General features: G+C 40.7%; 1 protein-coding gene across 3 annotated transcripts; it reads left to right on the forward strand.

Moving 5' to 3' along the window:
• Positions 1–13,184: 13,184 nt before the first annotated feature.
• Positions 13,185–16,825, forward strand: LOC308636972 (C-type lectin domain family 10 member A-like; the record flags this gene model as incomplete). 3 transcript variants are annotated; one of them, XM_081272873.1, is made up of 10 exons in its annotated part: positions 13,185–13,314; positions 13,975–14,130; positions 14,774–14,887; positions 15,270–15,365; positions 15,448–15,519; positions 15,601–15,672; positions 15,801–15,887; positions 15,981–16,132; positions 16,206–16,312; positions 16,423–16,825. In XM_081272873.1, the coding sequence occupies 10 exons, from the start codon at positions 13,185–13,187 to the stop codon at positions 16,577–16,579; spliced, it is 1,143 nt and encodes a 380-aa protein (XP_081128999.1). In that variant the 3' UTR covers positions 16,580–16,825. The 3 variants fall into 3 exon arrangements, with proteins under 3 accessions (XP_081128999.1, XP_081129001.1, XP_081129000.1); XM_081272875.1 differs by having other exon boundaries at positions 13,252–13,314; positions 14,039–14,130; XM_081272874.1 differs by lacking the exon at positions 13,185–13,314 and having other exon boundaries at positions 13,959–14,130.
• Between the last annotated feature and the right edge of the window lie 926 nt (positions 16,826–17,751).

The raw sequence follows: 17,751 nt of genomic DNA on the forward strand, positions 1-17,751 counted from the left end.
TCACCAATTTCATTCCTGGTTATATAAAAGAAGGAATTTATACATGTATTATTCACCAATAGCAGGGTCAGAAATGTTTATGTTGGTATGTAATGTCTACAGCTTAGTTGTGCTCAGGCAGTGGGATATGTTGCTGAGTGACTAAGGAAGACACCTAGAGATGGGGGTGGGGTTGAGACATCAGGTTTATTGGGAAATGCTCACAGTGATGATCAAAGTGTGAAGAGCTAGATAGGAGACTTTACCAGAGAGTCCAGTGGCAATGGCTAGACAGGAGTACCTCCATCCCCCATGATGCTTTGCCAAGTAGCATTTCCTCACCTGATGACACTACACCGGAAAATAACATCTCTCCCTCAGAGCATTTTGTCTTGCGGTGGCCAACTAGCTGAGGGACATACATTCTTTCCACAGTGCTCTCAGTTCTGTACTGGTTACCACAGAGAGAGGGGTTTTATAAGTTAATCTACAGAAGCAGTCACATCATCAGCATCAGCTTGCTTAGCATGCTTTGTCCTTGGTATGACCAGCATGCCAAGGAGCAGCTGTCTTGGTATACATGCAAAGAGTAGCAGTCTATGGATAGCTCTATGTACATACATCTCATCATACATGAGAGAAAGTAGTGTCCTTCTAGTTGATCTAGATATTCCGGGCCTGGGCCTGCTCTTTTTTCTTCCCTTGCCTTGGCTAGGTTCCCAAGGACTTATGAGGTATTCCAGGGACATGGTGTGTTATTGTCCTAAGGATGATGCATAGTACTGCTCCAATTAATGAAGAACTGAAAATAAGCCAAATGTTCATCTATGTTTGGTTAGATAGATGTGTCATGGTCATTAAATGAAAAAAACCATGCAGCAAAAATATGCATTGTGGATGGGTTTATAAACATGAGGGTTAGTGAAAGAAGTCAAGAGCTATTTTATGATTGCTCTCATATATGGTTCAAAAGACAAATTATTTTGTAGAGTTGTAGCAGCAAAATGGTTGCCCTTGGAAGGAAATTAGTTACCAGAAGGTGGTCTGAATGGCTTCCCAGGTGCTGGTAACATTCTGTTTCTTAAACTTCATGCCAGTTATATGGGTTTGTTGTGTGAAAACTCATGAAGTTCAGTAAACTTATCATGTGCACACCTTTCTGTGTATGTTACACTTGAATAAAATTTACAATAAATAAATATAACACAGCTAAAATGATATAAAAAAGAAAAATGATATAAAAAAATGATATAAAAAATGATATAAAAAAGAAAAGGATGCCTGACGGAAAGGGAGGTACTGGGAAATAAGTCCATCAAATTATGTTATGTGTCTGTATGAATGTGGCATAATGAATTCCACTATTATGTATAATTATAATGTTCCGATTTTAAAAAACAACAACTGGTACACTCTGTCATCCCAGTGACTCTTGAGGGTGAGGCAGGAGGATCACAAGTTCAAGGCCAGCCTCAGCAACTTAGTGAGGCCCTAAGTGACTTAGTGAGACCTTGTCTCAGGATAAAAGATAAAAATGGCTAGGAATGTGGCTCAGTGGTAAAATGCCTATAGGTTCCATCTGTGGTACCAAACCAAACCAAACCAAACCAAACAATAACAACAAGAAACCCAACCACTGCCCCTCCCCCCCCAAAAAAAAAGAAAAAAGAAAAATAATGCTTGCTTTTATTGGTACTATCAACACTGTTTTGAGCTTTTAGTTACAGTCGTAAGACAAAATATAATTTAAAAATGTAAGAATTAATGGGAATTAATAAGAACATGTGTTGTGGAAGGATAAAAGATAAACATTATGAAGTACTTTATACTAGCAAAACCCAGCTAAATATGGAAGAAACATCTTTTGAAAATTCTGACAGCTTTGCTTATATACTACTCCTTGAATATAAGGTTGGACAGGCTGGGCTAACGGTTGGGCAAATGAGAGACTGACCAAAATCTTTAAAGTGCTATTTCTGTAATGGCTTGGAAACCTTCAATGTATTCTTGGGAATCTAGAAGGCCAGGTGCATGCACAGGGCTGGACACATGCCCAAAAACCTGAGAAAGGGACCATTTTTTACTTCTGGCTGACTTCAGGTTTTGCACAGCAGGAAGTGAAGGCTAAAAGCAGTGTTTTCATGGCTGTGGCACCGAAGGCATGACCCAACATATACATGGAGTTCCCTGGCGAAGATTGGGAGATGTATTGCAAGGCATTTAAGAATATTCTTGTCTAGTCATTAGATGTCAAGTAAGCTAAAGAATCAGAGATCTTGGAGGCCACACAGGACAATGAATACAGGTTTTATAGAATTACTTTAGGAAAGTCACTAAGCTAAAGAACAGCAGCATCAGCACAAGAAAACAGCATTAACAAAAATCCTGGGGGAGAGAGAGATCTGATTTCCAGAATTTTCACATTATAGGACCTAGCAGGCATAGCTTTTTACAAAAAAGTATTAGATATATAGAGAATCAGAAAAATATGACTCACACACAGAAAAAAAAGTTTACTTAGTAGAAACTTCCTGAGGACATTTTGGTATGGATTTACAAAGACTTGATAAATCAACTATTACAAATATGTTCAAAGAAGCAAAGAAACTATATAAAAAGCCTAAGGAAAGTATGAGAACAATGCCTAATAGAAGGTATCCATAAAGAGAAATTATAAAAGGAACAAATAGAAAATTTGGAATTGAGAAGTTCAATAACTGAAATAAAAAAATAGATTAAAGTACCTCGACAGCAGATTTGAGCTGGAAGAAGAAAGAATTGCTTAATCTAAAGATAGGTTAATTAAGATAATCTAGGCTGAGGAACAGAAAAAAGAATGAAGAAAAATCACAGGGCCACAGAGATCTGTGGGACACTGTCAAGTTTAACAACATACACATAATGAAGAAGATGAAGAGTAAGGGGCAGAAAGAATATTTGAAGAAATAATGCCTGAAAACTTACCAAACTTGATTAAATAAATAAATCCACATAACTAAGAAGTTAAACGACTACCAAGTAGGGTAAATTCGAAGAGATCCACACAAAGACACATCATAATCAAATGGCCAAAGACAAAGACAAAGAAGAATCTTTTTTTTTTTAAAGAGAGAGTGAGAGGGGGGAGAGAGAGAGAGAGAGAGAGAGAGAGAGAGAGAGAGAGAGAGAGAGAGAGAATTTTTTAATATTTATTTTTTAGTTTTCGGCGGACACAACATCTTTGTTTGTATGTGGTGCTGAGGATCGAACCCAGACCGCATGCATGCCAGGCGAGCGCGCTACCGCTTGAGCCACATCCCCAGCCCAAGAAGAATCTTAAAAACAGCAAGACAGGGGTGACTCATGATGGACCAAGTAGTCTCAGTAAGATTGACAGCTGATTTCACATCAGAAACTAGGGAGGCCAGAGGCAGTGGGATACTGTACTTGAGGTTCTGAAAAAAAAAAAGAAAAAAAAAGCCAATAACCGTGTTTCATGAAGCTATTCTTCAAAAATGAAGGGATAGTGAGGTGCAGGGGTGTGTACCTGTAATGCCAGTTACTCAGGAGGCTGGTTCAGCTCAGGAGTTCAAGACCAGCTTGGGTAACACAGTGAGCACCCAGTATCTCTCTCTCTCTCTCTCTCTCTCTCTCTCTCTCTCTCTCTCTCACACACACACACACACACACACACACACATGCACAAATACACACACAAAGAAAGAAAAAGAAAGAAGGGGAAAATTAAAACACTCCTAGATTTAAAAAACTGAGAGAAATTGTTGATGGTAGTTTTGTCCTCTGAGAAATATTAAAGAGATTCCTTCAGGCTTAAGTGTAAGAACACTAGTTGGTGCCTCAAGTACTCACAAAGAAATAAAGAGCACAGGTAAAAATAGCAAAGTAACTTGAAAAAAGACAGTATAAATGTGTGTGTGTGGTTTTTTTTGTTGTTGTTGTTTTTAATTCTTTTCTTCTATGTGATTTAAATGATAACTGTATAAACTACATGATTATAGGGTTGGGGGTGGAGGTCAGTGGTAGAGTGCTCGCCTAGTATGCATAAAACCCTGGGTTTGATTCTCAGCAATAACAACAATAACAAAAAGCAATAATTATAAAACTGTCTTGATGGGCTCAAATATATATAAAGATGTAATTTTCATGGCTATGATAACATTAAAAAAAGACTTCAAGAAAGTCATTGAGGTCAAATCAAAAAGGACTTCGAGAAAGTCATTGAGGTCAAGTCAAAAGCAAGAGCATGAAAAGTGTTCACTGTTGAACTATAGGGTTGGGATTTTGGCAACTGGAACAGGTGTATTTAGGAGAAAGAAGTTGCCATATTCAAAGTTTGTGTTCATGGCTCTGTGTATTGATAATGGCGAGTCATTTTGGAAAATAAAAGAAAGAATAAGCTTAGGCAATTACATACTGATACAAGTCCTTAAAGTGGTGTTGTAAGAATTAACAAGATTTAGATGGGGGGGATGCCCCCTAAATCAGCCATTTTGCAAAGCAGATCTCTTAAACCATTTGCATACGAATCAATAAATTTTGTTAACTTTTGTCTCTGGTTCCCAGCACAGAGTTCCCTAAAATTCTTGGAATTCCTTGAGTAACAGGAGTGTCTTTTGCTATTCAGAAGGAGCCCTTTTTGTCTTTGTGTATAGCAGTGAAAAAACTCAAGTTGGGTTCCTAGATAGCTTCAGAATGGGGCTGGTCATCAGCACACATGATTAAAGGATTGGAACTTTAAAAATATATATATATATATATATAAAATTTAGTGGTTAATGGACCTTTATTCATTTATATATGGTTCTGAGAATTGAACCCAGTGCCTAACACATATTAGGCAAGTGTTCTACCACTGTGCCACAACCTCAACCTCAGCCCCAAAGGGTTAAAACTTTTAACCTCATTCACTGATCTCTGGGGATGGTGGCTGGAGATTAATTTGTGTGAAAACTCTTGAACAATGAGATATCATGAGCTTCCAGGTTGGTGAATACATCCACGTGCCAGGAAGTGTGCCCTAATTCCACAAGACAGAAGCTCCTGTCCTCAGAGCCCTTTTGGATTTCACCCTATGAATGTACTTCTTCATCTGGTTGTTCATCTGCATCTTTGATAATATCCATTTTAATAAATTGGTGAATGTTTCTCTGAGTTTTGCTAGCAGTTCTAGCAAGTTATGAATCCCAAGGATGGGGTTTTAACAACTCCTAATTTATAGTCATTTGGTTAGAAGTATGAGTAGCCCAGACTTGTGACTGGCATCTGAAGGAGGGTGCAGTCATGTGGGGCTGAGCTCTTAGACTGTTGGGTTTGTTCTGTTAGGTCGTTAGTGTCAGAATTGAATTAAATTGCAGAACCTCCAACTGGTGTTTGCAGAGAATTAGTTGTTGATGCTAGGAAACACCCAAGAGTATAATATTAGCACAAGAAGAGTAATTAAATCAATAGAACAGACTGTAAGTTCAAAAGTACATATAGATATAGTTAGGAACTTCACCTGTGACAAAAGTCTTATTGTAATTCATTGGCTGAAAACATGTCATAATATATTTTATAAATCTAGTATTAATTTGGGATAAAACAGTCAAGACTGCTGTTTATACTCAATGCAGAGATAAAAGACCCTAGATGGATTAACTAAATAAACATTACTCAGTAACAAATATTCAAAAGAAATTTAGGAGAAAGTATGAAGTTGGTATGGGAAGGTCTTCTAAACCAGATTAGAAATCCAGGACAAAAGAAATGTTAGTATTTTTTGATTACACAAAATAAAAAAATAGTATTTTAAATGACATTGTGTCCTGTTTTTAATATTCCAGTGGTACTTTCTGGGAAATAAGGTGGGATGAGGCACACACAGTCACACAATCTTAACTTTCCTAATGCTCAGTGAAATGAACAAACCCATTACAATTCCTGCCATTAGCATCAGTCGAAATTATTCTAGCAATATCCAGACTTGAAAGGCAATCAAACATCTGACATAAACTTTGAAGGAAGTAGAGATATGAAAATAAAGGATATATGCTGGCTATGGTGGTATGTTCCTGTAATCTCAGTGATTTGAAATGCTGAGACAGTTAAAGGCAAGCCTTGCCAATTTAGGGACATCCTGACTTGAAATAAAAAATAAAAAGGGCTGGGCATGTAGCTCAGGGGTAAAGGGCCTCTGGGTTCAATCCCCAGTGCCAGTAAATAATAAATAAACAAACAAACTTAATTATTTATTAGGTTTAATCATTTGTGTGCTCATTCTCTTGAATTGTTAAAGAAGACAATCACATCACTTGCCAATAATGACCGTCTTCTTTCTCATTCAACCCTGTTGTTTCACTCTTGTTAGGTAGAATCTCACCAGAATTGGTGACACAAGCTCCTTTATTTTGTTCCTGGCTTTAAAGAGATGCTTCTTTTTTTGTGGAAATTTCCTCGAACTTTCATCTCCCACTTCTTCTAATTTATTTATTTTGGTATAAAAAATTTTAGACTCTAATGTATTTATGTGTACATATTTTTATTTATTTTTTTATCTCTCTTGTTCCTCCCCTGCACTCCCCCCACCCTTTTTCTTTCATCTTTCTGTGGTATTGGGGATGGAAATGAACTTGGGAGCCCCTCTCTGAACTGGGAGCAATTTCCTCCTGCTGAGAAAAAAGCAAAAGAACAGCATCTCTGACAGGTGCCAAAGAAGCTGGGAGTGGTGACTGCTGGCTCCTCAGGCCTGTCTAGCACCACACAGGCAAATACTCTGCCTATGTGCATTTCCTGCCTCTCTCCTTGAAAAGTTCTGCTTATCCTCAGGGATTTCAAAGATAGAATATTTGGAAACAGTTAGGTTTCTTCTATCTTCTTTCAAAACTGGTTTTGACTGCAACCTGTATTCCTACCAATATGACTCTGAATAGTTCTCCAGTAGTGAACATTGTAGCCTAGCCTCTTTGACCCTCAGGTGGTGTTAGAGTTGCTGGGTAACAGAACCCAGTGTCTTGCACATGCTAGGCAAGTGCTCTGCCTTTGAGCTATATCCCCAGCTTATGTGCACATATTTTAAAAATTAAAAAATTAAAGAGAAATAATAAAAATTAAAGAGAATTCCTTAAAGCTGAATGACATAGATCCCAGCAAATTCCCTGCATGATGAATCACAAAGGGACCATAAATATTCCCAATTATAATGAATTCAGAGAATAATGATTTCCAGAGAGAAAAATTTAAAGGTAATCATCAAAAGAATAGAAACCAGATGTATACTTTCTAAATCATTACAAAAAAGAAAATACCAGAAAGAAAACAATAAATCATCCAATGTCAGGAGGGAGCGCTGGGGGTGTTGCTCGGTGGTAGAGACTCTAACATGTGTGAGGCCCTGGGTTCCATCCATTCCTAGCACTGGAAAAAAACAAAACAAAAACAAAACAAAAAAACCCAAACCAACTAACCAACCAAACAAAAAGCAAAAACAAAAACAAAAAATCAAAGAAAGAAAGAAAGAAATATGGTAAATCCTTAACATCAAGTTATTTGACAGAAAAATAAAAATGCAGAAATAATTATAATTGAAGTTTTTGAGTTTAATTCTAATAATAAATGATAGGAACTCAAGTTGGCTTTAAGAAAATCCCGTTCTATGTTATTTGTAATGTACGTATACATATATTTTAAATAAAACAACACAAATGTGTTAATAAGGGGAAACATATTCTAGACAAATGTTACTGTAAATAGTACAAACAAAACACTATATTTAGAAAGAGACCACCATAAGGACAGAGGATTTTGTTTTTCCCATATGAGTAATTAGGTAAGTACTCAATGAAATGATGAGATAGAGGATATTTCTTCAACATCAGGTTGGCAAGAATTTAAAATTTGTTGGATAAGGTATAGATAAATGAGTGTCCTACATGATTGTGGAGAGGATAAATTGATAAATTCTTTTTGGAACAATCTGACAGTTTCTAGTTTTAAGATAGATGTCTCTACTCAGCAATTGTATTTCTAGATATACAGCTAAGAGAAATATTTGCTTCTTAATACAAATAGGCAGATATAAACCTATTCACTTCAGCATTATTTATGTAAGCAAAAGATGCAAATGTCTTACAAGTGCATCGATAGGGAGTCATTAAATAAGATTTGATGTATCTGTGCCCTGGAGTACCATGCAGCCTTTAATAAGGAGGTGGGCAGTAAGTTTGATCAATGAATAATAAGTTACAGTGTGACAGGACCAAGAAGTGCTGGTGTATCCTTGCATGGCAAGGTGACTATAAGGAACAATCATGCACTATAAATTTCAAAAAGTTAGAAGAAAATATTTGAAAATTTTCACCATAAAGAAATGATAGACATTTGAGGAGATAGATATGTTTAAGCATTATGCAATGTATACATATATCAAAATACTATATGGTACCCCATTAATAAATGCAATTTTTATGTTAAAGGAAAAAGAGGTAGGCAGTGTTGTGAAAATGTCCTCAATACCCATTTTTAGGCAGAAGTATGTTACAGTGAAAAGTTTGTGAAAAAATACCCCCCAACCTACCACGTATGTTTGTGTACAGTTATCCCTCAGAATCCTCAGAAGATTGGGATCAGGAAGCAATGGATATCAAAATTCATGGATTCTCAAGTCTCCGATATAAAATGGTGAAGTATTTTCATGTAACCTGTGTACATTCTTCCATATGTATTAATAAACCTCTAGATTACTTGTGGGATCTATATATATGCTATATGAATGCTATGTAAATAGTTGTTATACTGTTATTTAGGGAATAATGACAAGATAAAAAGTTGGTACTTTTTTTCCCCCCTAAATATCTTCAATATGCAGTTGAATCTGTGAGTAGGGAGGCCCAATTGTATGCTTCTAGATATATAAATATTCACAGAAATCTATCTGAAAAGATACCGGTCCAGTTGTTATCTCTGGATTTGGGGCCCAGAAATGGAGTATGCTTCTTATTTTACTGCCCAAGCTATTTGTGAATATGTGCCTTAAATTAGTGGTCAGTAGAATGCCCTCTCTCCCATGACCACGTGTATAGCCAAGGGATGTAGCATCTCCCTTCACCATGACACCTAGTAATCACCTATTAAGGAATTATAGTCTTTTACCTGTATAATCTGAGCTCACTGAATGATTCTATGGCCCAAAGAAGGAATCCATCCATTAGGGGAGACAGCTTTGGAACTGTTTAAATTGGAAGCTGAAACTGACTTGCTTTAGGTTTCTCAGAAAAGTGAACCACTAGGCAGGGGATGAGGGTAATTGTACACTTATTGGAGGGAGGAGATTGGTTTTGATTAAGAAGGGAAATTGCTTTGCCACTTCCTAGTAGGGGAAAAGAAGACTGAGTCTGCCATCCACAAGACTCTGGGTTTCATATAATATTCCCATGTTCGGTAACAATACAGTCAATGGCAAACTTGTGGTGACTTACTAAAGACAATACTCCTCAGGATCTGCACACTGTGTTTTGAGTCACTTCACTAGTAAAAAGAATCCTGACTCCACTGAGGTGCTGGGAGACAGGAAGGAATCATGACAAACTTGGTGGAAAAAGGAAACTATGATTGTCAATGTGAAAGAAGTCATGGAGAGATAAGCATATAGCAAAGGAAAGAAGGTTGCCTGCGAAGAGGCTGAAAGGGAACCAGCCTTTAGAAGGACAAGCTTACCATGCAAAAACTACACAGGTATTCCAAGGGAAACCTTGCAAGATTATCAGTGTTAATGAGTTTTGATCAGTATCCTCAGGCTGGCAAAACTCAGCACTTTCTGTTTTCATGAGATTTTCATATTCACAGAAAGTCATGACACGTCTTTAGGCATCAGCATTGCAAAAGTCAGAGATAAGTTGTTTTTCTTAGGAAGTCAGCAATTTATGGGAAATACTCAAAGTTTATTTTGGGGACCAGAAAGAGAACTATGGTTTTTTTTTTTTTTAATCCTCATGCAATTTATCAGCAAGATTCTCTCCCTTTGACTTTGTAAGGATGGCCTTAGGCCTTAGCTTAAGCAACTCCATTTTAAAAACTCCAGTTTGAAACCTGCAGTCTCACCAGGCACACCTAAGGGAGCCCTCCAGTATGACCCTCAGGCACCAAACAAGTCACTTCTCCCCACCTTGACAAGCTCAGAGTGAAGTCTCTGTCATATTGTCCTTGCCCTGATAAGGGGGAGAGGCAAGAAAATCAGGGTGGGGACCACCAGAGCCCATGCTTTAATCCTACGGCAAATGATGTCACTGAGAAATCCGGTGTCAGCTGATAGGGATTGAAAAAGTGGTCAGAAGCCCTCAATTTTAGTATAAATGATGGAAAAAATGAACAGACATTCAGCCAGCGGACACTGATGCCCTCACAGTGACAAGGACCTAGACTGACATCCCAACTCTTCTCATCTGCCTGATCTTCTGTGTTGTTCTCAACACTCTCAAACTCTACAGCAGCCTCTTGACTTTGGTGAGAAAAGGACTTCTCCCTATGACCGCCTCCTCAGCCAGCCGTCAGCTCCACCCCAGGAGAAGCCTGCCTTGGTTCCTGACCAGATCACTGGGGTCTGAATGAGTGTGCATCTGCTGGACTTAGAGCCTAAGGCTTGAGACTTTTGATCTGACACTTGAACTCAGCATGCAGAGGGAATGTCTATCATGAGCCTGTCATGATTAAGTGTGTTTGCAGTGCTTAGAATTAATCTAGGATTGTTTGCTGTGAATTGATAATGTCTATTGCAGTGCCTAGCATTAAGGATTATTGTTTTCTTGATTAAGAATCTATAGAGTGAAATTGTATTGAGTGATTTGAGTGAATAAAGCATTGAAAAGGGCAGAAGCACGTGGACATTCTTTATTTCTCCTCCTCGACTGCATAAGTTGCACCTTTGTCCATCTTGACAGACTTTCACTGTCTATCCAGAATTTGAATGCTCCACCGTCTACATGTGCACATGAACATTAGTTCTCACCGAAACTTTACAGTAGCTTCTTACCTGTTGAGGCCATCAGTCTTCAGTAACAACACAGTGGGGCATTAAAGTACCCCTTCCCAGCCCAATGTTAAATGACAACACTGTTCCAACTGCCAGAACTTCCTGTGTTATTTCACATAACATAATGCTCTTTAGTTCTATCCATTTTCCTTCAAATTGACATAATTTTTAATTCTTTAGAGTTGAACAGAACTCCTTGGTAGATATATATACCACATTTTCTTGATCCGTTTGTATGTTGACAGGTACCTAGGCTGATTCCATAATTTGGCTATTGTGAATTGTTTTGTTATAAACATGGGCATGCATGTATCACTAAAGTATGTTGACTTTAATTCTTTTGGATAAATACTGAGGAGTGATATACATTTGGGTCACGTGGTGGTTTCATTCCTAATCTTTTGAGGAACCTCCATAGAAGTTCCTCTATTTCCATAGAGGTTGTACTAATTTACAATCCTACCAACAGTGTAAAAGTGTTCCTTTTCTCCCCCTTATCCTCTTATTTATTTATTATTTGTATTCTTTAAGACTGCCATTCTAACCTGGAATCAGATGAAATCTCAGTGTAGTTTGGATTTGCATTTCCCTAATTTCTAAAGATGCTGAACTTTTTTTTTTCATATATTCCTTTGGCCATTTGTATTTCTTCTTTTGAGACATGTCTTTTTAGCTCATTTTAGACCTAACTTCTTAAAGATCCCACCACTTTCCAATAATGTCAAGCTGGGAATATAATCTCTAACACATGGCCTTTTGGGGACATTCCAGATTCAAACTATAACGCCAACCTGAAACATATGCTAATCAACTTTTCCAAGAATAAATAAAAGCAAATCCAGAAAGCTAAACTGGAAACACCTGATGTGTTTATCAAAAGGGAAATGCTTCACAAAGGCATGATGAATATATGATGAAATGAGATGCAGGTGAACAAAGCACATTTTATGAGCTGATGTGCAGAAATATTTCTGATACATTGTCAATTCTTTTTTTTTTTTTTAAAAATGCAAGTAGCAGAAGATAATTCAATTTAAATAGAAAAAAAATAATCTTCAAGGTATTTGCTTTGCTTCTCCACACACTGGATCCTTCCTCCTCCTCCTCCTCTTCTTCTTCTTCTTTTTTTGTACTGGGGATTGAACTCAGGGGTGCTTTAAGACTGAGCTGCATATCCAGTCCTTTTTTATTTTTTATTTTGAGACAGGTCTTGCAAAGTTGCTGAGGGTTTCACTAAGTTGTGGAGTCTGTCCTCAAACTTGCCATTGTTTTGACTCGGTGTCCCTGAGTTGCTGGGATTACTGGTTTCTTCCCATCAGGTTTCTTCCTCTTGAAAGAGATGTGTGCATGAACTCAGAGCACACTTCTTGGGGAGTTTGGTGGGGCTCCTGGCATGACATGCAAGCCTATTTGTGAATAGTATCTGTGCAGAGAGTGAGGTCAAGATGTTGGGCAGCAATGTTGGTTTCATTCCTGGGTGTCACCTCTACCCGGGAGACATGGAGATGTGATCTTGAAAATGTCACAAAGTGGCTCTTAACCTTGGCCCATCATCCAAAATACCTCCCAAGGTGCTTCTCCCAATCAATTGGTTGTTTAAGACAGTGTCTTGAACAATTCCCAACACAGATTTGATGTTCAATAGAAGTTTTCTCCTTTTACTAATTTCTTCTCTCCCATTTTAGCCAGATATCCTAGTATCTATCATCTTCTTTCCTCCTGAGTAAAGGGAGAAGAGTGAGGCTGGAACTGGGGAACTTGATGGCTGAGGGCCCACAGGAGGCTCAGACACTGAAGATTGGGGGTAGGACTTGCACAAGACTAGAAAATGGGCTCCTCTAGTCCTGGGGGGCAAGATGGAAATGCCAACAATTCTAGGAAATTTAGAGATAGGAAGTGAATGGAGATGTAAGGAATAGGAGCAAAAATAACAGACTGTCCCTTCTGATCCAGCTCCACCTCTCACATGATAAAAATGAAGAAGTCAGGGAGCTCCGCTAAAGAGGAAAGAAAGGGAGTAGACACACCCTGTAGAATAATAGCAAAGCTGGCCCATACCCAACTTCCCCACATGCAATCTCTGCCTGTGTTCCTTGAAATTTATTCGAAGTATTATTTACTGTCCAAATTGAGGAAGAGGAACATCCCTAACTACAGATCCTGAGCTTTGGGGCACAAAGACCAATAAGAGCCCATCATCTATATGGCTCCTCCTTTAGTCCTTCCCACCCCAACTCTTCAGGATTTAGTTCTGGCTGCTCTGAGTGACTTCCCACCTTGTAGTCATTGCTGCACAACGAGGCCACGAATCACAGACTCCAGACTTCCTACAGGTAACTGGGCTGGGGATGCCAGTGGGCCCAAGGAGACAGGGAATGTGTTAGAGGAAACAGGGAGAGGGGGCTTTGGGTCTTAGGTGAGAGAAAAAGGGAAGAAATAGGACGGGTCAGTATGGGATTTAACAACCAAGTGGAGCCTTGAGACTCTATTCCTGTCCCTGGATTCTAGATTGTATCATGCAGCCATAATCCCCAGTGACAGTTCCCATCTCTGGCCCAATTCCAGTCTGATCCTCAGCCCCAACTCCAGCCTCAGCCCCAAACGCAGCTCCTCCTGTAATGTCAACCTCGGCATCAACCCCAGATCCAACCTGAATCTCAACCCTGAGCCCAACCCCAAACTGGACCTCAGCCCTATTCTATTTCCAAGTTCAGTGCCAAGCTTAGGTCCAGTTCCATCCATGGCTCCAAGGTGACTTCTGATGCCAAATTCTGGCATGTGTCACAGCCTCAAGTCCAGTCCAATTTTAGGCCCAGTCAAAGCAACAGATTTAGCTTCAAGTTCACTTCCAATGTTAAACCCAACTGAACTTGATTCTGGCCCAAAGCTCAATTCTGACTCCACTTGTAACCTCAACTCCAAACTCAGGCCCTAATCCAGGGCTCATTCTCTTGAGGAACCTCACTTCTTACCTCAGGTCTCCCTGATTCCAGCCTCCTCCTTGGCCATAGCACCCAGGCAGCCTGGGCCCAGGTCTCTTAGTTTCATCTCTCACAGCCACGGAGGCTACATTGGTCCAAGCATAGCAATGAAGTATGAAGATCTCCAGCACTTGGGGAGTGAGGAGGAAAACCAGGAGATCAGAAAAGGTAAGAGGACAGGAGAAGTGTTCTCTACTAAGATGCACTCTTCTTATGTCTAGCAGGATTTCTACTGTCGTATCACGTCTCACCTCTACCATGTCCAATGTTGGGTCCCCCACTTTGAGGGGGTCAGTCCTAGGACTCTGAGAGCCCAATGTGAAGAGGACTCAAGGTCTTCAGAAAAACAGGGACAGGGAAGACCACTGTGGACCTGGTTTCCTGTGCTCTATGGGAAGGGGATGAGAGGTATCCTTTGCAGGTAGTTAGTCATTTGTTCACCTGATCATAGGTGAACCTGCCATGAGCCTATCTGACTCCAACACTGTCAGGGTCCTTGTGCTACCCTCCCTAGCTCTGAAGATAAGACTTAACTTTTCTCCATTGTCCATGTCTAAGTCTGCTGATGTGCACTCTGTTTTCTAGGGGTGGGTATATGGGTCTCTCAGGGCATGAAAGGTCCATGTCCTGGAGATTTGGTGTTGGTGGTGAGGGATCAGAGGCTGATCTCTCCTCACCCCATAGTCTTCCTCCTGCTCTCCTCCAGCATTATCAGGGCCCAAGTCTCATCCCCAGACAGGTCCCTGGGTCCCCTCCTCTGTCTCTGGTACGTCCTAGATCTCCCTTTTCCTGATACCCTCTTCTCTTTCAGCACCTCCACCCCAGGTTGGCCTCTGGTATATCTGCTCTGAGCATCGCCTCATCCTGTTATCATTGGGCCTCAACCTCCTGCTGTTGGTGGCTGTCTGTGTGATTGGATCCCAAAGTGGGTACTCCAGGGGTACACAGAAATCAAGGGGGTATAGTGGTGGAGCAGGGATGGGGGTAATGGCAAGAACCCCAGCAGAAGCAATGTTGGGCACAGTGGGACAGTGTGGGGCACCATTGAGGGGTCGTAATTGGGTGGTTGATGAGAACAGTGGTAGAGAAGGAGCCATGATTGGAATGGCTTTTGGCTGTGTCACTTATTGGCTGGGTTTTGTAGTTGAATTACTTCTCCTTCTTGTGTGATATTGGATAACCACAGTGCCTGCCCCTCTGGCTTGCTCTGAGGACTGAATGAGACAATGCGTGTAAAGTGTCCTGCTCTGTGCTGGCAGAGGGGACCTGCTAAATCTTAGTTCTGATCATCTCATTCCCCTCATCAGATTCCAAGTTACACAGGGACCTGGGCACCCTGAGGACAACTTTCAGCAATTTCAGTGTAGACACAGGGGCCAATGTCCAGGCACTGACCTCCCATGGTGAGCTGGGCTTGGGTGGGGTCTGGGCTGGGTGTATGTGTGTGTGGGCTGACTCCTGATCTCAAGTCCCTGATTCTTCCAGGTCAGAGCTTGCAAGAAACCATAACCTCTCTGAAAGCTGAGGTGGAGGATCACAGGCAGGAACTGCTGGCAGGTGAGAGACCTTGTTCTCCAAAAGCATATGGAAGGGTGTGCATGGGAGAAGCATCCTGGTGCTGAGCCCTCTCCCCTCTAGCCCACAGTTTGAACCAGAAGGTGGTTTCAGTGGAGAGCAGCCTGCAGAAACAGGAGCAGGACTTCAAAGCAGGTCAGATGGCTGTTCCAGTGTACCTTGGCATGATGTATTTGTGGGAGCAAAGGAAGATCCTAGTGGGGTGCCTGAGTAGAGTTCATACCCAAAGTACTCTCATCAGTCCCCCTGTGTCTGTGTTTCAGGTCAATCTGAGGTGGTCCTGCAAGTACAACGATTGGCAAAGAACCTAGTAACCCTTAATTGCCAGCTGGCCAACCTCAAGAACAATGGTGAGGAGCTGGGCAGGCATGGCTGGCTCCACTTCACCACTGATGGTGCGCTAGGCCATTCCTTAGTTCCTCCATCCCTTTTTTCCCCCTCAGGCTCTGAAAAGACCTGCTGCCCCATTGACTGGTTGGAACATGAAAGCAGCTGCTACTGGTTCTCTCAATCTGACAAGTCCTGGCCTGAGGCTGACCAGAACTGCCAGTTGCAGAACTCCCACCTGGTGGTGGTCACCTCCTTAGAAGAGCAGGTAAGCCTGGCAGCTCCTCTCATTGGCTGTCTGATGTAAGGGAAAGCTCATCAACCCCTTGTTTTCTCCACAGAAATTCATTGAGAAGCACAAGAGACCTGTGCCCTCCTGGATGGGCCTCACTGACCAAAATGGACCTTGGAGATGGGTGGATGGGACTGACTATGAGAGAGGCTTCAAGTGAGTGTGTGTCCTCTCCTAATCGGGCTTCTTAGCCTGTGTCTCGAAAGTGGGAGGGCCTCATGGCTGACTCTGACCTCCCTGGGTACACAGCTATCTCTTGTCCGCAGGCACTGGAGTCCACATCAGCCTGATGACTGGACTGGGCATGGGCTGGGAGGAGGCGAGGACTGTGCCCACTTCACCCATGATGGTCGCTGGAATGATGATGTCTGCCGGAGGCCCTACCACTGGATCTGTGAGATAGAGCTGGGCCAGACCAGCTAGGAGTCGCCCTCGCCTTAATTTATTTCCTCAATGCCTTGAGCTGCCAAAGTCTGGATTGGAGATCATTCTATGTGGGAGTCTCCACCATTTTGGAGATTTTCATCTAGGATTTCAAGGGTACAGTGATTTTGGAAGGAGTGGGAAGTTGAAACTCATGACACTTTCTGCAGTGTGTGAAGCTTATTGTTGACTTCTCTCTCTCTTTTTTTTTAAAGAATAAAAGGAAAAGAAATATATTTAAACATTCTGTTTAACAGCTGTCTGGTTAATGGCATTAGGAACTGGGAGGAGCCTGGTTGGCATTGGGAAGACTTGGGCTGGTAGAGGCATTATGAGAACTGAATGGGTTTGGGGCCAGATGGTCTGGTTAGGAGCCCAGTTTTGTTATTCACAGGTTTTGAGCTTGGGCAAGTTATTCTGTTCTATGAAACTCAGCTACAAGACAGGCTTGTTAATGGGACCACCCACTTCAGCAGAAACCCCAGGGTTGAACCCCCTCGTTTGTTGAGTGCTTCAAAATACTTTGAAACTGACTGGTGTCTGCTGCTTCCATGATAGTAACCACAAGTTGCATTCAGAGACAGGTGACAAATACCGTGAGTACATACAACCCAGAGTTCCTAAACACATGAGGACAACCTGGACCATGAAAGAGAAGTGACAACATTAATAGAATCAATAACCAAGTCTGAGAGTGAGGACAAACCAATTAGGACTTTCGAGACATAGAATTATTAACAAAAATATTTGACAAAGATTTTGTCCATAAATAAGACCTATACTAATTCCAAAAAGAAGCAGTGCTCTGACCATAATAGAACAGTTAGAAATGAACTCAAAAGTACATTCTAAAAAGCATGTATCAACGTGTAATTTTCTCACTACCTTTCTAAATAATTTTGGTTTCTGGAGAAAAGTCAGAATAAAAAAGTCAAGTGGTCAGAAATGAATGAGAGCACCACTTGCTGACATTCTGGGATGGTCTAGGCAGTTCTCAGGAGGAGGTACATGAAACCATCACATTTATTAAAAATTGAGCATGGCTGAATTGGAATAAGCTATGTTTTAACTCAAGAAGTCTGGAAAAGAATAGCCAAATAAATCCCCTCAAATAGAAGAAAGAAATTTATGAAATATGAGCAAAAATTAATAAACTACAAAGTTAAAATATA

This window comes from Spermophilus citellus (assembly GCF_964194105.1).
Source record: "Spermophilus citellus genome assembly, chromosome: 17".
Taxonomy (NCBI): domain Eukaryota; kingdom Metazoa; phylum Chordata; class Mammalia; order Rodentia; family Sciuridae; genus Spermophilus; species Spermophilus citellus.